Here is a 16840-nt window from a genome sequence, read left to right as displayed (position 1 = left end):
AAAAGGATCCAGCCGGCACAACTCAGCATTCAGGTAATTCTCACAATGTAACAAGTGCTACAATTTCCAGGTGTTACTACAGGATTGGCTGTATACTGTATTTAGAGTAACTAAAGCTGTATTTAAAATATGATTGATATTTGCCCAAATCAGACATTACTCCACAGTTCTCCTTGTCCATCTGTTGTGCATGCTGCAAAAGATTTAGTCACCTGCTGCTGAGCTCTTACTCACAGCTGCCTCATCGCTTCGCATCCACAGCTGTGCTCCTACTGACTCTGAGCAGAAGCCTCCTCTCTCGGGCGCATGTGTGTGTGAGAGTGTGGGAGTGAGAAACACTGACAGCTATGCTTTGTCTGGCGAAAATCTGTGAGGGAGACTGTAATAAGGAGGCTGAGTTATGAGAGACGGCGGTAGGATATCAGTAATAAGGCGTGCTTGTACTTCGATATGCCAACAATGAGCTAGCGCCAGATGGACGTGCACACACACCGCCACATCTGTGCTCATAAGTTCCAAATTGACTTGACTGCCTAATCTGATCTGTGTGTAACACTTCCATGAGGGAGGAAGGGGTGTCGCCTAACCACCGTGCAATGGGAGGAAGCAGTTAGAGAGTCAACAAATTCAAAATGCCCTCCTTAAACACGAGTGGGACGTTCCTGCGGGAGCCTTTGGTGCTTAGGTCGTTTGCGGCCAAATAAATAAAAGTTTGAAATGGCACCTCGTCTGAATTTCTTTGCACTTACGACATTTCAACTCGAGCCAGAGCGATAATTAACTTTTTTCTCTTCTGGTGTGCTTTTCCCCGCTGACTCATGTCATGGCACTGGGCGAGAAGACATTTTGTGAGGCTCTGAATGAACAATTTGTCACTGCCAACAGCAGGGCACACTAATGCCGAGCCAATTAAGCTGAACTTCCAATTCAATATGGGTTGTATACCATATGGATAAGAAGGATATTATATATTTATTATTTGAATATTTGTGAGTGCTTCTAAGAAAAAGCAGTAAGTGAGAAAGCATTATTTTGTGTGCAATGTGAAAAAAAAGACCCATTTTTTGTTAGTTTAACTACATGAGCAGGAACATAGAGGGCCCTTGTTCTGCAAGCTTTAAAAACAACTCCAGAGGGACAGATCATTATGCAAACTTAAATCCCTAACAGTCGATCGGAGGGTTGGACCTAATAATATCCTGGTATAATTAATGATCAACATCTGTGTCTGTGTGTAAAAAATTATAGCACGAGAGAGAGAGAGAGAGAGAGAGAGACAGAGGGGACGACAGATTCATTATATGCATTGAAAAGAGTTTTGCGTCTTTCACCTGGTGAATCCTTCAAGGCAGAAGCCGGAACTGAGGACATGCAGTGACAATTAGATGGATACATACAATCCCGTGTGTGATTAATGTGACTAATGTGGGCCCTTGAGGCTTTCATTGGAGCAGAGCCCTCACCGTATTCACAACTATCCAAAACCTCCATTTTGAGACGATCATACCAAGGGCACCGCCATGCTAGTGTACCCCTGCTAGTTTTATTGTGGCCATTTGAGCTCAAGTTACAAGCCAGTCAAGAGGTCAGCAGTGTACCCATTGATTGGTAACGCTCTGGTTGTGCACGTCTGTGAATGAGGCAGGCACTTCACATGCAAGTCAACAGCCGCTGATGCATTTAAGCTCCAACTTTATGTTGTTTCTAGCCACGAGTCCCCAGGAGCAGGACAGGTCAGGGAATTGCGGTCTTTAGGGGTGAGCGGATGTTTGTTTGGATCCCCGGAGAGGGTCAAAGAGTGGCGGAGTGTCTGTATATACATGCATGTATGCATGTGGATTCATGTGGTGGTCTGTCTGTGCAAAAGGAAATGGGGCTAAAGGGGGTGGGAGTCTGGACTTTTCTTGACAGTGCTTGAGGCTTTTTCTGTAGTTGTGGCGACAAGCAAGCTGTGTATCCTAAATGGCTAAATGTAGTGAAAATCCACATTGTGCTGACAATTGAGTCAAACACAATCAATTTTTTTTTTTATCATAGGTCAATTATTTTTTTCAAGGTGAGACTTGCTCGTGGTTTCCATCCATCTATCAGGGTTGGTTGCGTGGGGGTACTGGAGCATATCCCACTGCTTCCTTCCTCATCTCCACTGGTGTGAAAACATTTAAAACAATTTGCAAGACTAGACTAGATAAGAATCACTTAAGATAGCGAGGCTAACCACTATTCTCACCTACAACCCGTTTATCTTTAAAGTCCCTGATTCCCGCATATGCACACATGAAGATTGTGTCGCCTTGTTGGCCAGCCATTTTCACTTCATTATTGTCTGGCGACAGCAGCAGACATGTGAGTCAAAAGTATTTCCTATAGAACACAAAATGAGACATGCCAGTTTGTTGAGAAAAATATGCAGGCTCCAATTAATTACAATAACTAGTTATCGTAATGGTAAGTCATACATTTAACAATTTTTCAAATTTATTTTCATTTATTATATTTTATTTCTGGGTGTGTAGGTTGACAATGTTTTCATGTGAAAAGGTTGGTGACTGCTGTACCGTGCTGAAAAATATCCAGATTATCGATTAATCAACCTCAACTCGATTTAAATCGCACTGGCACGACTAGACGGTGCTGGTGGCCTGACTGCGTCCTTGTGGAGGTGTGTGGTGTGAGCAGTTCAGAAGAATGAGGAGGGATGTTTAACCAGAGTCCTTATCAGAAGCCCTTATCAGGTCATTGGTGACTCTGATGAGGGCTGTTTCTGTACTGTGGGAGGGGCGGAAACCACATTGGAATTTTTCATAAAGATTGTTGGATTTGAGGTGATGGTTGAGCTGGGACGAGACAGCTTTTTGTAGTATTTTTGCAAGAAATGAGAGGTTTGATATTGATCTGTAGTTTGACAGAGGTTTGGAGTCGAGGGTGGGGTTCTTGAGGAGGGGTTTAATTTTACAGGTGTTGGGGACATGACCTGTTTCTAGGGAGGTATTGATATTTTTTGTGATGAGGGGATTGATAGAGGAGCAGTGAGTTTTGAGCAGAGGTGATGGGAGGGGGTCGAATGGGCAAATGGTTGGTTTGGATTTATTAATGATCTTCTCGACCTCCTGCTGTGCTATGACAGTGAAATGGATGAGTATGTTCGTGTTGTGGGTAGGTCGAGTGTGGTACTGTTGAGTGGTGGAAACGGATGTTATCTATTTTTGATGAGGAAAAATTGCATGTAATGTTTGCAGTTTAATTCTGTATTGCTGGAGATGTGAGCATTGAGGATATTATTTATTGTGGAGAATTGCTCTTTTTACTTATTCTGGCTGTTTTGTTAATTATTCTGGTGGAGTTTTGTACTGACCGGGCTTTGGTGAGTGCTGTGAAGTATGGTGTGCGGTGTTCCTGGCCAACTGATGCACCATCAGGCCGGATTTTATGTCTGAATGCTCCAAATATGATACAAAATCATATTTAGGTTATCAACGATTTCAAGGTAGAGCACACTAGTGGAATTTCATGAATTTATGTAGTGCCTTGAGATATACGTTTAAGTGAATGAAATGATCAGGATCAATATCACGCTTCTTCTGAGCTTACTGAAGAGCTGAGGATGTGAATCACTGGTGTTGTAAAATAGGCAGAACAGCAGGCCCTCCAGGACCGGAGCTGGACACGCCTCAATTAGTTTACCGTTTGACAATTACTATAACTGAGTTCTTACGGTATGAGGTGTTCTGATGTCTGCTGGTATGTCACGTGACCAATGTTGTGTGCAACATTCTAGATTTTTTTTAGAAAATATTGCTGAAATTCCCAATTTTAGAATCTCAGTTATTTATCTTCGCATGATTCACGGTGATGAGATCATATATATTACAAATCTTTTTTTTTACATGCAGCTTAATTCTTTGCACTGAAGGTGAACATTGCCAGATGACATGATTGTTATAACCCTTCGAGTGAATGTGTACCTTCATGGTCCAGTACAGTTTATTCAGTACATGTGCGCTATGCACAAAGGCTTTTTTTGGTTAGATAAGTATGTGGAATGTTAAGTCTCCAAACACAGGTGCTTCTTATGAAATTGGAGAGATGGTTTAGATTGCTGTTACATTGGCAGACGCTGTGTGCACATAACACGGCAAAGCGGGTCAAATTTGATCCCGGTTCTGCACAAGAATTATCATCTTAGAAGATATTAAAGAGTCTGAGGTTAAGCAAATATTTGCTCATTTATCTCATATAAACACAGCAAAGTGAATGTTACACTCAGCAAATTTCAGCAAAAGTCTCTCGTCTGACTTTCGCTCTCTGTATGTAGGATACTTGGCCAGTGTACGTAATTGCAAACTCAACGAGAACACAATACTCCCGCAGAAAGACGACAAAAGGGATTGTTTTTGTGTCATCTGATAGTGGTTGTGTTTATGTGTAAAGCGGTGGACTGCGATGAGGGGCTTGTTGTGCAACACTCTCGTCAAATTATATTGCTTCTCTTGACCAGAGTAATTTGTCCCATGACATTTTGGACTTAGAGCTGAGAAGCAACTGAGGGAGCCGTGCAGGATGCTTGTGTCCGTGGAATGTGACCGTCTGCCTCCACACCCACAGGCTGACCACAGGGGTGATCGGAGGGACTGGGAATGTCGGGCCAATACAAACGGGACAAACCGCGAGGCAGTGCCTTGGGGCCTATGGGACAACACTACTCTCTGAGTGGCTCTGGCCTTGCGACCTCCAAAACACTCTGCGACAGAATAAGAAGAATAAGAGAAGTACTGTAAATGCTGATGACATAACCAATGGAGCTTAGTAATGTACCAGAGAAAATTCTTGTATGGGGGTGAGAAGTTGAGCTATGTGTGACAAAATTAGCCCCTCGTTGCATTTTGCAATATCTTATTTAACTTTTTGAGTTTTTTTAGCTCAGAATTTTTAGTCTTTGTATCAGGGTGAGATGATGGGGCACTGGTTAGCATGTCCACCTCACAGATCAGACATGCAGGGTTCGATTCAGGCTCCGGCCCCTCCCTGTGTGGAGTTTGCGTGTTCTCTTCGTGCCAGCGTGGGTTTCCTCCCACTTCCCAAAACAAAAATCATGCATGGCAGGCCGATTGAGCACTCCAAATTGCCCGTAGATGTGAATTTGAGCATGACTGGTCGTTTGTTTATGTGTGCCCTGCGATTGGCTGGCAACCATTTCAGGGTGTACCCCGCCTACCGCCCAAAGACTGTTGGTATAGGCTCCAGCACGGCCACGACCCTTGTGAGTATAAGGTGTTCACAAAATTGATGGATTGTAGGATGGATAGATATCAGGGTTAATGCAAGTATAGCAATTACAAATTGAGGGGGCGGAAGAGAAATAAAAACTGGAAACAGAGGCATGCATATCAAACAAAGTTTCTGTGTCAAGCGGTAAGGAGGGAAAGCGTGTGAGTGAGTGAGGTAAAACCTATAACAACTCAAGCATACAAAGACTCGATTCTATGCTGAAGGCATGGGAAGGGGCTCATTCAGGGTGGGGAGCTCCTGCACTCACAGAAAAGGCCAGTAACCTTACACAACTCCCAGTTTGGAAGTGTCAGATATGTCCGAGGCTGACTGGAACACATGTTTTTTTTCCCTAAAGCCTGAGACAACTCGTTTTTTAATCGAGTGAGTTACGGACAAAAAGAAACAAAGTGCAGTGGCTGTGCAATAAGCAGTCATGAGGATAAGTCTGTCAGCTTTTGCCTGAAGGAACTGCTGGCCAAAGAGCTTCTGAAGAACATATTCTGCTATCTTTATCATCCAATAATGAGGAAGGCTATCATGCCGCAGAGATATTTACATATTTCCACTGACAGCCGTCCAGAGAGAGAACCGGAGCTGGCATTTTGGGACATATGCTTTATGCCTGCCAACAAACACGCTGGGCTCTCTTTGCATTCATGCCTGGTGAAAGGCAGACTAGAATTACCACGATGAGGGACAATTTGGCAGTACACACTGAGCTCCGTTTGAGTCATTTCACTGACTACATATTTGGAGCCGGTTCCAGTGGTCAGCCTGTGGTTTCATGCAGCAGCTCACAGTCTATCGACAGCAAGATTCCAGAAATGCTCACTGCATTGTTGAATTACATTCAGGAATGAGCTGCATAATCAAAAGCGAAGGCCGCTTGGAAGAAGACACGACTACATACGTAGAGGGAGAATTTGGGAGCCGCGTGTGAGAGTTGAGGGTTAACATGTGACATGTAAATCACTCCAGCCTTTAAAAGGTTCCTACGGAGATTCCCACAAAATGGCTGCAGTGTGTAAATGTGGCAGCAAGCAAGAGAGCAGTGAGGCTCGAGAATGGACCCACTGTGTGCAGAGTGTTTGTGGACTGTGGCTGAGCTGATGGACACAACCCAGGAACGGGCCTGGAATCAATTTAGTGCGTCCAAAAGTGCCTGTGAATGTAAATAAAGCTCTTGAGCAAACAAACGCTTTTCCAAAAGGCGCACATACAAACAGAAAAATGCATAAAGCCTCGAAAATGAATCAAGTACTGGTGGGCCGGGCCCCCTTCATAAAAATGATGAGAATCCAGTTAAATTTCTGCTTGTTTCTACAGAAATTAAAACCAGGGCTCCTCTTCCGGTCTTTGAATAATCTTAAAGGATTTTATCCATGGAATGAGTTGACAAGGCGGCATAGCAGAAGACCCGTAAGGGTCCAATCAGAGGGTGACCTCCTCCCTCTGTTGTCCTCACTTTTCTCCCATCTCATTTTCAAAGCACTACACACTCCCACATATTAGAGCTGGGTACACACTCGATTCATTAAGAACAAGAGAGCCACATTGCAACAAGCCAAGGCTATTTACACGGATGGTAGCAAACGGCATCCTATGTAAAACAACAAAACTCTATGCAGCTCTCTTTAGATTTGACTTTGACGTATTGTTTCAAATAGTGTAATCTGGCTGTCATTTCAAAGTGGCGGCTCTTTGCCCAGCCTACTGCAGCTGTTGAGTTATGTGTGGATGGTGCGTTGACAGTATTTTGTGAATCAGGCCCACTTCACAATAGGCAGTTCACAAAATATTTACTTTGTTTTCTAATTTCATGCTTGATGGATGAGTTGATATTTCAATTTCTGTATACAAACAATTGAAAAGGCTCTTTTCACACAAAATGTGACCTTTAAGAAATTGCCTGTAACTTTAAACATTTTCAAGAATGACAGTTTTATTAAACGTCCTACACAACATTACTGCATGTTCTCCCCGTGGAACATGCAAACTCCACACAGGGAGGGCCCAAGGTTGAATCTAACTCGTACCCTCTGAACTGTGAGGCAGACTACAGTCTTTCCTTTCCTTCCACATCCCCAAAACATGCTTGGTAGGCCAATTGAACACCAAATTGCCCATCGGTGTGAGTGCAAATGGTTGTTCGTCTCTGTGTGCCCCGCCTACTGCCTGATGTGATTGTGATTGCAAGTGCGAAAGGTTGTTTTTCTCTATGTGCCTGGCAACCAGTTCTGCTGGAAAAGGCCCCGCCACCATCGTCCCCGCGACCCGCGTTAGGAAAAGCGGTTCAGAAAATGGATGGATGGATATATTTCCTATATATAATATAATGTCCATAATGTCTCATATTAACTCCTGGTACGTGGTCTGCGTGCAGTAACCATATGTAGAAAACCTTGTACTTGGAAGCAGGTTCATGTGCTCACATAATCTGCATAGTGGACCTGAAGTTCCAATACACATCAAATATATTGGATACAGTCTGAGCCACCAGCGTTACCATCAGTGCCTGGATTATGACTACGTTAAAGAACATGTGGTAAACACTTCTGTGAAAGAGCGGTGCCGTGTGACTCACCTATCAGGTGCTGAGAGTCAAAGGTCACAGCTGTAACTAATTCATATGCCACGTTCTCGCACTGGCAGCATGTACGGGTGTTAATTTGACCCACATCCAGAGGACACAGTATTTAAGTTTCCCAGTGTATCAACCTACAGTTATCAAAAGCGTTTTACATCTCATTCTATTCTTCCCTACAATCTTTCACCACCTTCATCCATCTTTTACACAAAGACAGACAGGACATAGGAATGGATGTATATTTATATTTGCACATCACATTTTGCTAACCAGCAGTTTTAATAAAATGCTCCAGAGCTTCTAGAACACTGGTGTCAAACTCAAGGCCCGGGGGGCCAGATACGGCCTGCCACATCATTTTATGTGGCCCGCGAAGACAAATTGTGTATCAAATTCGTGTCATTACTAGAATTGCAAATTGTCTTCACTTTTACTAATATCTTTTTTTTTAAATATTTGACCAGTTTTTACTTGTCTGGTTTGAAAATGAGTTATTTGTCAGTTTGTTTTGTAGCTTTTACTGTATGTAAAATGAGGTGCTCATACATTTATTTGGGTTGACAGTCATAATGGCCCTCCAAAAGAAGCTATGACTACAATGCGGCCCGCGAAAAAAAATGAGTTTGACACCCTTGTTCTAGAAAAACAGCTTTCCTTTGGGGTACTTGAAGCGACCAAGCATCTTGGTGCATGGTACTTACAAGAGGTCTTTTCACACGGCTCCTGCCAAGAACGTTGAGTTACAACACATATCCTGCCAGGTAGAAAAAACACTAACAACAAATACAGAAAAACAGCTTGCGTTCTGGTTTTCTTGGCTTTGAGACAATCCGTTTTTTGAAGTACATCTAAATATATATTTCATATAATATTAATTAATAGTTCCAAATACGCTTTCTGAAGTATTTTTACACAGGTTTCTGCAGCCAACAAAAGGTTAAACAATATCAAGGAGGACAAGGGCCAGACTGAAAAATAAAACAAAGAATGAAAGCATACAAGTCCAAATGTTATTATGATAGGATATTTTGTGTACGATATTTATAGTGACCAATGAAGAAATGCTCAAGAAGATCTATCTATTGATCACTCGTCTTCTGAAGTGACATGAAATTGGACCCTATCACAGCTGACTTCAGCCGAGAAACTCAAGTCAGTCGCAGTGGCAACACACAACTTCACACAGAGATATTCCAACAAAGACTCAACTCCTGACTGTGAGGCGGACGTACTAGCCTATATGTCACCGTGCTGCCTCTCATGAGGAACAAAACAAAGCGTACGGCCTCAAACGATTTAGCAGTTCTGCAGCACAAATCACAACAGGGAATGACGAATGTGCTTGGTTGTTAGTGACGGGACGGGGGGCAGGGTGGGGACTGGGGGTTGTCCCTGTCCTGGAATAGCTCTCCTGGCCTGGAATGTTCTGGGGAATGTTGGGCTAGAGGACTGATTGGCCAGGAGGGGAACAGTGTGTGTGTGTGTGTGCATGCGTGTAGCAAAGGTAATCAGTCAGTTATGGAATCTGTGTTGAGAGCCAGTGAGGACAGATCAATCATTACACACATTTGGGAACATCCTCTGTGTGTTTGGAGGTTGACAACCAAGCTGTGTGGGCATCTCTCCCCCGCGTCGGACCTTTCAGCACCTTATTGTTATGGCTTCTGTCACCTTACCGTTTGCGTGTTTGTCTGTATGTATTGTATCGTCATTGCACCTCTGCCTTTGTGAAAGCAGATCTGTCTCATCCATATATGAGCCCCACAGCTCAGACATCCAGCCCATTAGGCCTTATGCTCTGTAGGTTGACCTCTGAACCCCAATCCCCCAGTCTCGTATTTGACCAAAACAGGGTGAGAGGCCATGTAAGGTCAATGTGTTGCTGGGTCATTACAGGCTATCAGCAGCTATCTGTTTGTCTGCCAATGAGCAACGACTTTCCAAGGTCTGCAAACATTTCTGGCTTACATGTATAAGGGTCTAAACAGCCTGAGGAAAGTCACAAAATCGAATTCTGGTTTAAAATCTATGTCCGGTGTACTTGAGGTTACAAAAACTGCACACATAACCACTTTTCCACCGACAATCCCAAGTCTCCTCCTTCAAAACAGATGTCTGTTGTCGGACTAAGAATGACCTGTGAGAGACAGCATGGTGCCAGAGCGCATCAAGACTCACGGAAAATATAAAGAAGAAAGAATAGTAGCAGTAGTAATAGAAATAGAAGCAGCTAAAAAAACTGTTAACTTATGTCCAGTTTGCAAACCCTTCTTGTCTCGACTCAACCGGTTGTCTCTCCTTGGGTTTGGCAAAAGCGCAAACATCAGATTACTTTATTTGGCTATTCGGTGTTGTCCTCACACATAAATATTGCACATTGGTTTAACAATAAACATTTTGATTCTCGGCTGACCTTTTTCCGAGCAGATTGGAACAAAATCACTCTTACATCTCACATCACGGGATAATCAGATTCTCACCGATAATCATTATGTACCCTATCTGCTGATTTACCAATTACTAGATGGAAGACAAAAGAAGGGAATTTAATTTTAATTGGCACTTTGTTTATACAAAGAGCTTTAATGTCCCACAGTGTCAACCTCTTGTAAAGAGATAAGAGACAGTTTGATGTCTATGAAAGTGAAACAGTTAAGTCCAGAAGTGAGGGCAAAAGGCTCTCACGGTCAAGCCCGCTGGAAGTGATGGCCCTGCAGGATTCCTGTGTTAACCTCTGCGTCTTACTTTCGCTCCCTGCTCAGAAAACTCAAATCTCTGCCACAACATCCCAAACAGGAGGACTACTCCCTTGGCCTTGTTTGCTCAGCTGCACCGGCTTTGTGTTGGCCTATTGAGCTCCCTTGTTCCTGCTCCCTGGCAGTTTTCTCCCTCTTTTTCTGTTTAGTTTCTTTTCTCCGAGCAGTTTGTAGTCTCAGTAGTTCTTTGTTTGGCCTAAGGAGAGCCTGTCTGACCATTTTAACTGACAGCAATGAGGTCAAGAGGTTGAGTTGAGAGCGGCTACCTGAGGAAGTCTCGCGTCTACCACCTCATAGTGTCACGTTGGTGTCAAGATGTACAGTAGTCATGTAAACACCTCTGCGTGTGTTTGGACTGTGCTCACTTTGACTCACTGCAGTGGGAACCTTGCGGTGCGGTTACTAATCTTAACGGCAAATAGCTCGAGTTTTGTTAACAAATAACTACTTCAACTCTACCTCCGGAGCTCCCACTTCAAGGTATTGATGGAGAAAGGGAGCAATATTGTAAAGTATCTGTAACGTATCTGGTGTTCCTCTTTTTGTGATGGATGGATGGATGGATGGATGGATGGATGGATGGATGGATGGATGGATGGATGGATGGATGGATGGATGGATGGATGGATGGATGGATGGATGGATGGATGGATGGATGGATGGATGGATGGATGGATGGATGGATAACAAACAATATTCATTTGCCAACCCAAGATCATGACCGTGAATGCACCCCTAAGTTCAAAAGTCTCACGGCACGGGGGAGAAATGAACCCCTCAGCCTTTCCATGAGCAAGATGGTGTCAACAGCCTGTCACTGAAGCTACTCCACCCAGTGACGGTGCTGTACAGTGGGTGGACGGGGTTGTCCATGATGGACAACAGCCTGGCCAACACCCGCTGTTCTGCCACAGACGTCAGTTCAGGCAGCTCTGCGCCCACAACAGAACCCGCCTTCCTCACTAGTTTGTCCAGGCGGGAGGCATCCCTCTTCTTGGCTGGTGGGAGCAAGGGCGAAAGCAAGCGGGTGTTGTCAAACCTCTTAAAAAAGTCATTCAGCTGGTGAGCCCTCTTCACACTGCCAATAACGGTGACACCTTGCTTTGGGCTGCAGCCAGTGATCAACATCATCCCGTCCCACACCTCCTTCATGCTGTTCCGCAGCAGCTTCTGCTCCAACTTCTTCCTATAAAGTAATCTCGCCACCTTGAGCTGGGCCCTGAGCTCCCTATGCACTTGCTTGAGCTCCTGCTTATCATCGTCTTTGAAGGCCCGCTTCTTGCGATTCAGGAGGCCCTTGATCCCATTCGTAATCCAAGGATTGTTGTTGGCATAGCAGTGCACTGTCCTGACTAGAACCACAACACCCATGCAGAACCGAATGTACTCAGTGGTACGGTCAACTGCCTCCTCAACGTCCTCAATGCGTGGCCCCAGCAACACATCCTAGTCGGTAGTCCAAACACAATCCCTCAGAGCCTAATATTTTATTGCACAGTGCTATTGAGTGATACGCCAGATTGCTAGAATATGGTTGTTAATCTGTCTTTTCTTATTATTTTTCTTTAATTGCGATATAAGTCATCATAGGGGATTTAATAGTAGGGTCCCTCCATATTGCCTAGGTTTGGATGCACTCACGACTCCTATGCAAAGCTATGAAAACACCAGCACATTGAAAGAATGAATTAGAACACGCAACAACACTGGAGAATGAAGGCTTCCTTGGTGATGGGTTTCAACTGGGTGGGGATGTTGTAACCACAATTAACTACAGCATGTGTGGTTTTTTTTTTGGGGGGGTGTTTTTAAGCTGCATGCCTTGAAATATGACATGGCGGTGAAGAATCAGCTTGACCAGTGAGCAACCAGAGGTTATTTACATCCTCAATCTGGTTTTAGCCCTGCATACTTGAAACCCGGCTGACCAGGTAGAAACAGTACTTCATTGTACCTGATGTTACCTGCTTTTGTACAGCTAAGGTAAGTCGAGCAGGAACCATACAATGGACAGAAGGCTCATAAATGAATGCATGCATCTAACCTGCAAAGACGCGTAACCGTTTGCGTCGCGGGGGTGGTCCCAGGCCAGACACGTCAGTGCATTCGTCCTCATCATCACAGTCGCCGCTTTGAAATCCCTCTTCGCCTTCGTCGTTCCATCCGTCAATGCCACCTGTGCGCGTCCGGGCCCTCCAGCGCTTTTCCGATACCGTTACATGCCGCAGCAACTGTGCAAGAAACAGGAAGCGGTCAAGACAATCAGTACAATGACATTCAAAACAGTCAAATGAATCAAGCTCATTCAAGAAGTGAGCAACACTGTGATTGTATTGTATGAATCACCCAACGCAACACAAACTCTAACTTAATGACATTCAGCAAAATAATACGTATTCCATGCAAACAGCAGCTCCATATAATTGATTATTTTACAAAATGAAAGAGTGGAGCTCACAGATTTTGTTAATTCTGGGAAAAAAATTGGCACCCAAGGGATAAATGAGAAATTACTCAACAGAAAAAAAAAAGGTCCTATGATTCATGGCCAAAGTCAGTTGTGATGGGCTCCAGCTAAACCGAGACCCTAATGAGGTCAAGTGGTCTAGAAAATGGATGAAAGGAAGATGGACACAGTATTGGCAAATTAAGAGTTGGACTGACCTCTTTGTCCTACCCGAATCTCAAGTTTTCATTCAACAAGACATTTGCGGGAACTGTGTGCAAAAGACCCCTTTCTATACCAGCATGACTTTGCCATGGTCCATAAGAATATGGTTGGATAAATATTCCAGTGCATATTGTGAAGAAATGGGGAGTTGATGAAAAATGAAAATGAACTTGTGTTGTATATACCGTATTCTTTTGTTAAATAAATTGTGGCCACGATTTCTCGATTAATTTGTCACATCTGTTCATATGTTACAGCAGATTCTTAGCACAAGTTGGCCTCTTGGCTGAAAAGCAGCCTTACTCTGATACTTGCCAAGAAATTTACAGAAGCTCTTAACGGAAGTGTTTTACTGAGCACTATGGCAATCCAACCTCAGAAACAAAAGCAGAATTGTGCAAATATTTTGCAGTGTGTAATTGCGGTATTAAAATCATGTGAAACATTACAACTTGAAAGAGGAAACATTCTGATGCGTCACCAGAAGAGGAATGAAGGGGGGGAAAGTTCATTCTTGTACCTACTGGTGAAAAACGCGAGTGAGCGCAGAGACGACCTTGCCTGTCAGTCTCTGACCATCCTTCAGCCTCCTAAACATTGCACATGATTGAGAGCCCTGCCAAGCTAACAGATGTGCTAAATTCCAACTTGCCTGCCTTGCGAGTCCTCCTTTCATCTCACCGCTGTGCCTCCTTGTATGCTTTTTATTGTGTTCCTTCCTATCTGCATACGTCAGCATTCAGGTTGTGTTGTTGTTGTTTTTGTTCTTTAGACTTTCTCTGAGAGAAAATTGGGTTCATATGTGCTGTGTCTCCGGTCAGCTGTGATTGAACTGTGTTTGTGTGCCTGTTCAAGCAAGACAGCGAGACAGCTGAAGTATAAAACTAATCACAAAATGACGTCAGTCAGAGGATAAACAAAGCTGCTCCCTTCCTTGGCATAAATTCTACAATTCCAACAGAGGGAACACACAACCCCTAAACAAATTTCTAATTATTTCCAAACACTATAGAAGAGAAAACATTTCTAAAAGGCTATTCACATACATATTAGGATTGACAAACACCCTTCCATGGGGAGAATGGATGATACATAGGTGAGACAAGAGGTGTCACTGGAGAACAAATACCCTCAATGATGAGTGGTTGTTAAATGTACTAAGAGAACTTCTTCTTTAAGAGACAACACTTTGGCCGGAGTCTTAGATAGATTTACTGACTCGCAGAAATTCCTTCTCAGGGCAACCCATTTGGACTTCTGAGGGTGCCTTGTAGGCCAGCTAAGGCAAACAAACACTTAAAAAGTAGTGATGACAAAATGGTTCACGGTAATTTAGGTGGGGGGTGGAGCATTTAAAAAAACAAAAATATTAAACTGTCATTTGACAATATACTCACTGAGTAGACACGTCACGTATTTTTTTCCACATGACCATTGGCGGAGCTAGAGGGGGGCCGCAGGGAGCACCCCCTCATGAAATATGCTTGCAGCCCTAGGTGCCAGGCCAAATAATTGTCTTTTGGGTAGATTATATTCGATTGTCCTGGGATTTTCTCCCCACAAGGAACACATCAAAACAATTTATCAGCATTTTTGGGTGTTTGCAAAAAATAAAACCCAGAGAGATATCCTTGGGGCCCCCCAACAAAAGAAATCCTAACTCCACCAGTGCACAAGAAACATTCAAAACGGAACATTATCTTGAAAGAAAAATGAAAATTTGATTGATTGATTGGTTGATTGATTGATTGGTTCATTGAAGTCTAGTTTTGGTCCTTCACAAGGAGAGCAAGGTCATTATCAGGCCAGGTATAAATACCAGTAGAGGGACAGAGGCTGAGAATTGAGATGGTTTTTGGGGAATTATAAAAAGAAGTGGGCAGCATAATTATAGCAGTGGTCGAAGCAAGCAGTAGCCCTGCGCCGGTGCCCTTTTCCACAAAGAGGTGGGCCTCTGTGGCAGGGCGCGGTGGCTTTTCCCCATCGGTTGCTTGCGTCTGCCTTAGCAGTGCGAGCAGGGAGGGCTGGATTTTATGCTTGTGTCACAAGTGACGCTGCTCTTTTGGCATGGCTTGAACCGTGATCTGAACAGAGCATTCAGTCACCACAAAATGGAGAAACCTCAAGTTGCTTCACCAGGCACCAGGGAGTATTGTGGAATGAAATAAGACAAAAAACCCAAAGCAAAAATGAGCATGGGGACAGATAAAAGAGAGATTTTTGCAAAGTGCTCAGTATGCTTTCCATTAAGGCTTGAATGGTTTGCACTAAGGGCTGGCAGCATGAATGTAACACAGCTATGAGCCTCCAAATGATTGTGGGTTCACCCCCCCCAGCACAAATCCCACCAAGGAAATGCTCACTTTACAGCGGCAGCACGCAAAGTTGTGTGGAATTGTGCTTAATGCAGGCCAGCTCAAACAGCAACACAGAAACCACAAGGTCGTCACAGCCTCCCACACAGGACATGAACTCCACACAGGGTCAGTGCTGGACACAACAGCTGCAACCAAGCAACGGGGACCTGCACTGATACAAATAAACCTGCTCTCACTGGTCGAGTTCTGTCATTCATAATGATGCGTGAAAAATAGGAAGGACAAAGACGGAACAGAAACGTGTACCATCTTGCGTATGTCTACAGAGAGTGAACGAGCACTGTTGCAAGTGACAGACAGCAGTTGAGTAATGAAGACAGAACATGTTAGGAAAAAGGGTCTCCTTGTCAAGTCCTGCGTTATGCTCTTCTCAATGCAGAGGACAAGTCTGGACAAGACACTTGTGACTAGGCCCAGACGGAATCTGCTGCTCACAAAGTTTCTAGCAATGCGTCAACACATCTTGTCCATAAATCTAATCTACACAACTTGGAGCTGGAGTTCCCCAAGAGACTACTGCTTTCCATGCATATCTATTTTCGCTAGTCTTGGTTTCACCTTATCATTTGGAGCGTTTCCATAACAGAGGGCTTACGAAAAACAGTGGAAATGTTGTTGAAATGAGCATTGTGAATAACTTCATACTTTTGAAAATAACATCAGAATATTTTGTTTTACTTGAAACCTAAATCTTGATTACTAAGCTAACTTTTTCTGGTGTGTGGCCCTAATAGTAAATAAATATAGGTGTAGGTTAGTACAAGGTTGTCTCTTAACATGGTCGTGGCGCATTAAAGACGATTCAAAGGTATTATGCTTTACACATAAAAAAGCCCACCAAAATAAAAAATTGTGGGACTGATTGTTTAGTTGTGAACATCCAACACAAACCAACACCCGAAAAGCACCGCAATGACGAAATGGTTCAAGGTATTTTTGAAAAATAACATGGAAAAACGGTGAAACAAAAAATAACTGTGGCCCTGTGTGGAGCGGAGTTTGTGCAAACACAGACATGTGTAACTTACCACCTGCCAGCACACACACACCTCTGCGCATAAACATTCAAGCTGCCATCGTTACACTGACTCATTCTAGGTTTCATGAGGTATACCTGTACAACCCAATGAGTAAAGACCCCTCAGCTTAGATAAACAGTGAGAGCAAAGGTTCACCG

The 16840-nt window shown here is 43.7% G+C and overlaps 1 protein-coding gene across 1 annotated transcript in view; it reads right to left on the bottom strand.

Annotated features, from left to right (window-relative positions):
* gpc3 (glypican 3) overlaps window positions 1–16840 on the bottom strand; it is an 83616-nt gene that overhangs the window by 4865 nt on the left and 61911 nt on the right. The window contains exon 7 of the mRNA XM_088387392.1: window positions 12659–12845. Within this exon, the coding sequence (XP_088243518.1) occupies window positions 12659–12845 (187 nt within the window). The remainder of the gene's footprint in view (window positions 1–12658; window positions 12846–16840) is intronic.

Source organism: Syngnathus floridae, chromosome 1 (assembly GCF_059516105.1).
Source record: "Syngnathus floridae isolate MCC-2025c chromosome 1, RoL_Sflo_1.0, whole genome shotgun sequence".
Taxonomy (NCBI): domain Eukaryota; kingdom Metazoa; phylum Chordata; class Actinopteri; order Syngnathiformes; family Syngnathidae; genus Syngnathus; species Syngnathus floridae.
The sequence above is the reverse complement of the archived record's forward strand: the minus strand, read 5'-3'. Positions and strand labels throughout refer to the sequence as shown.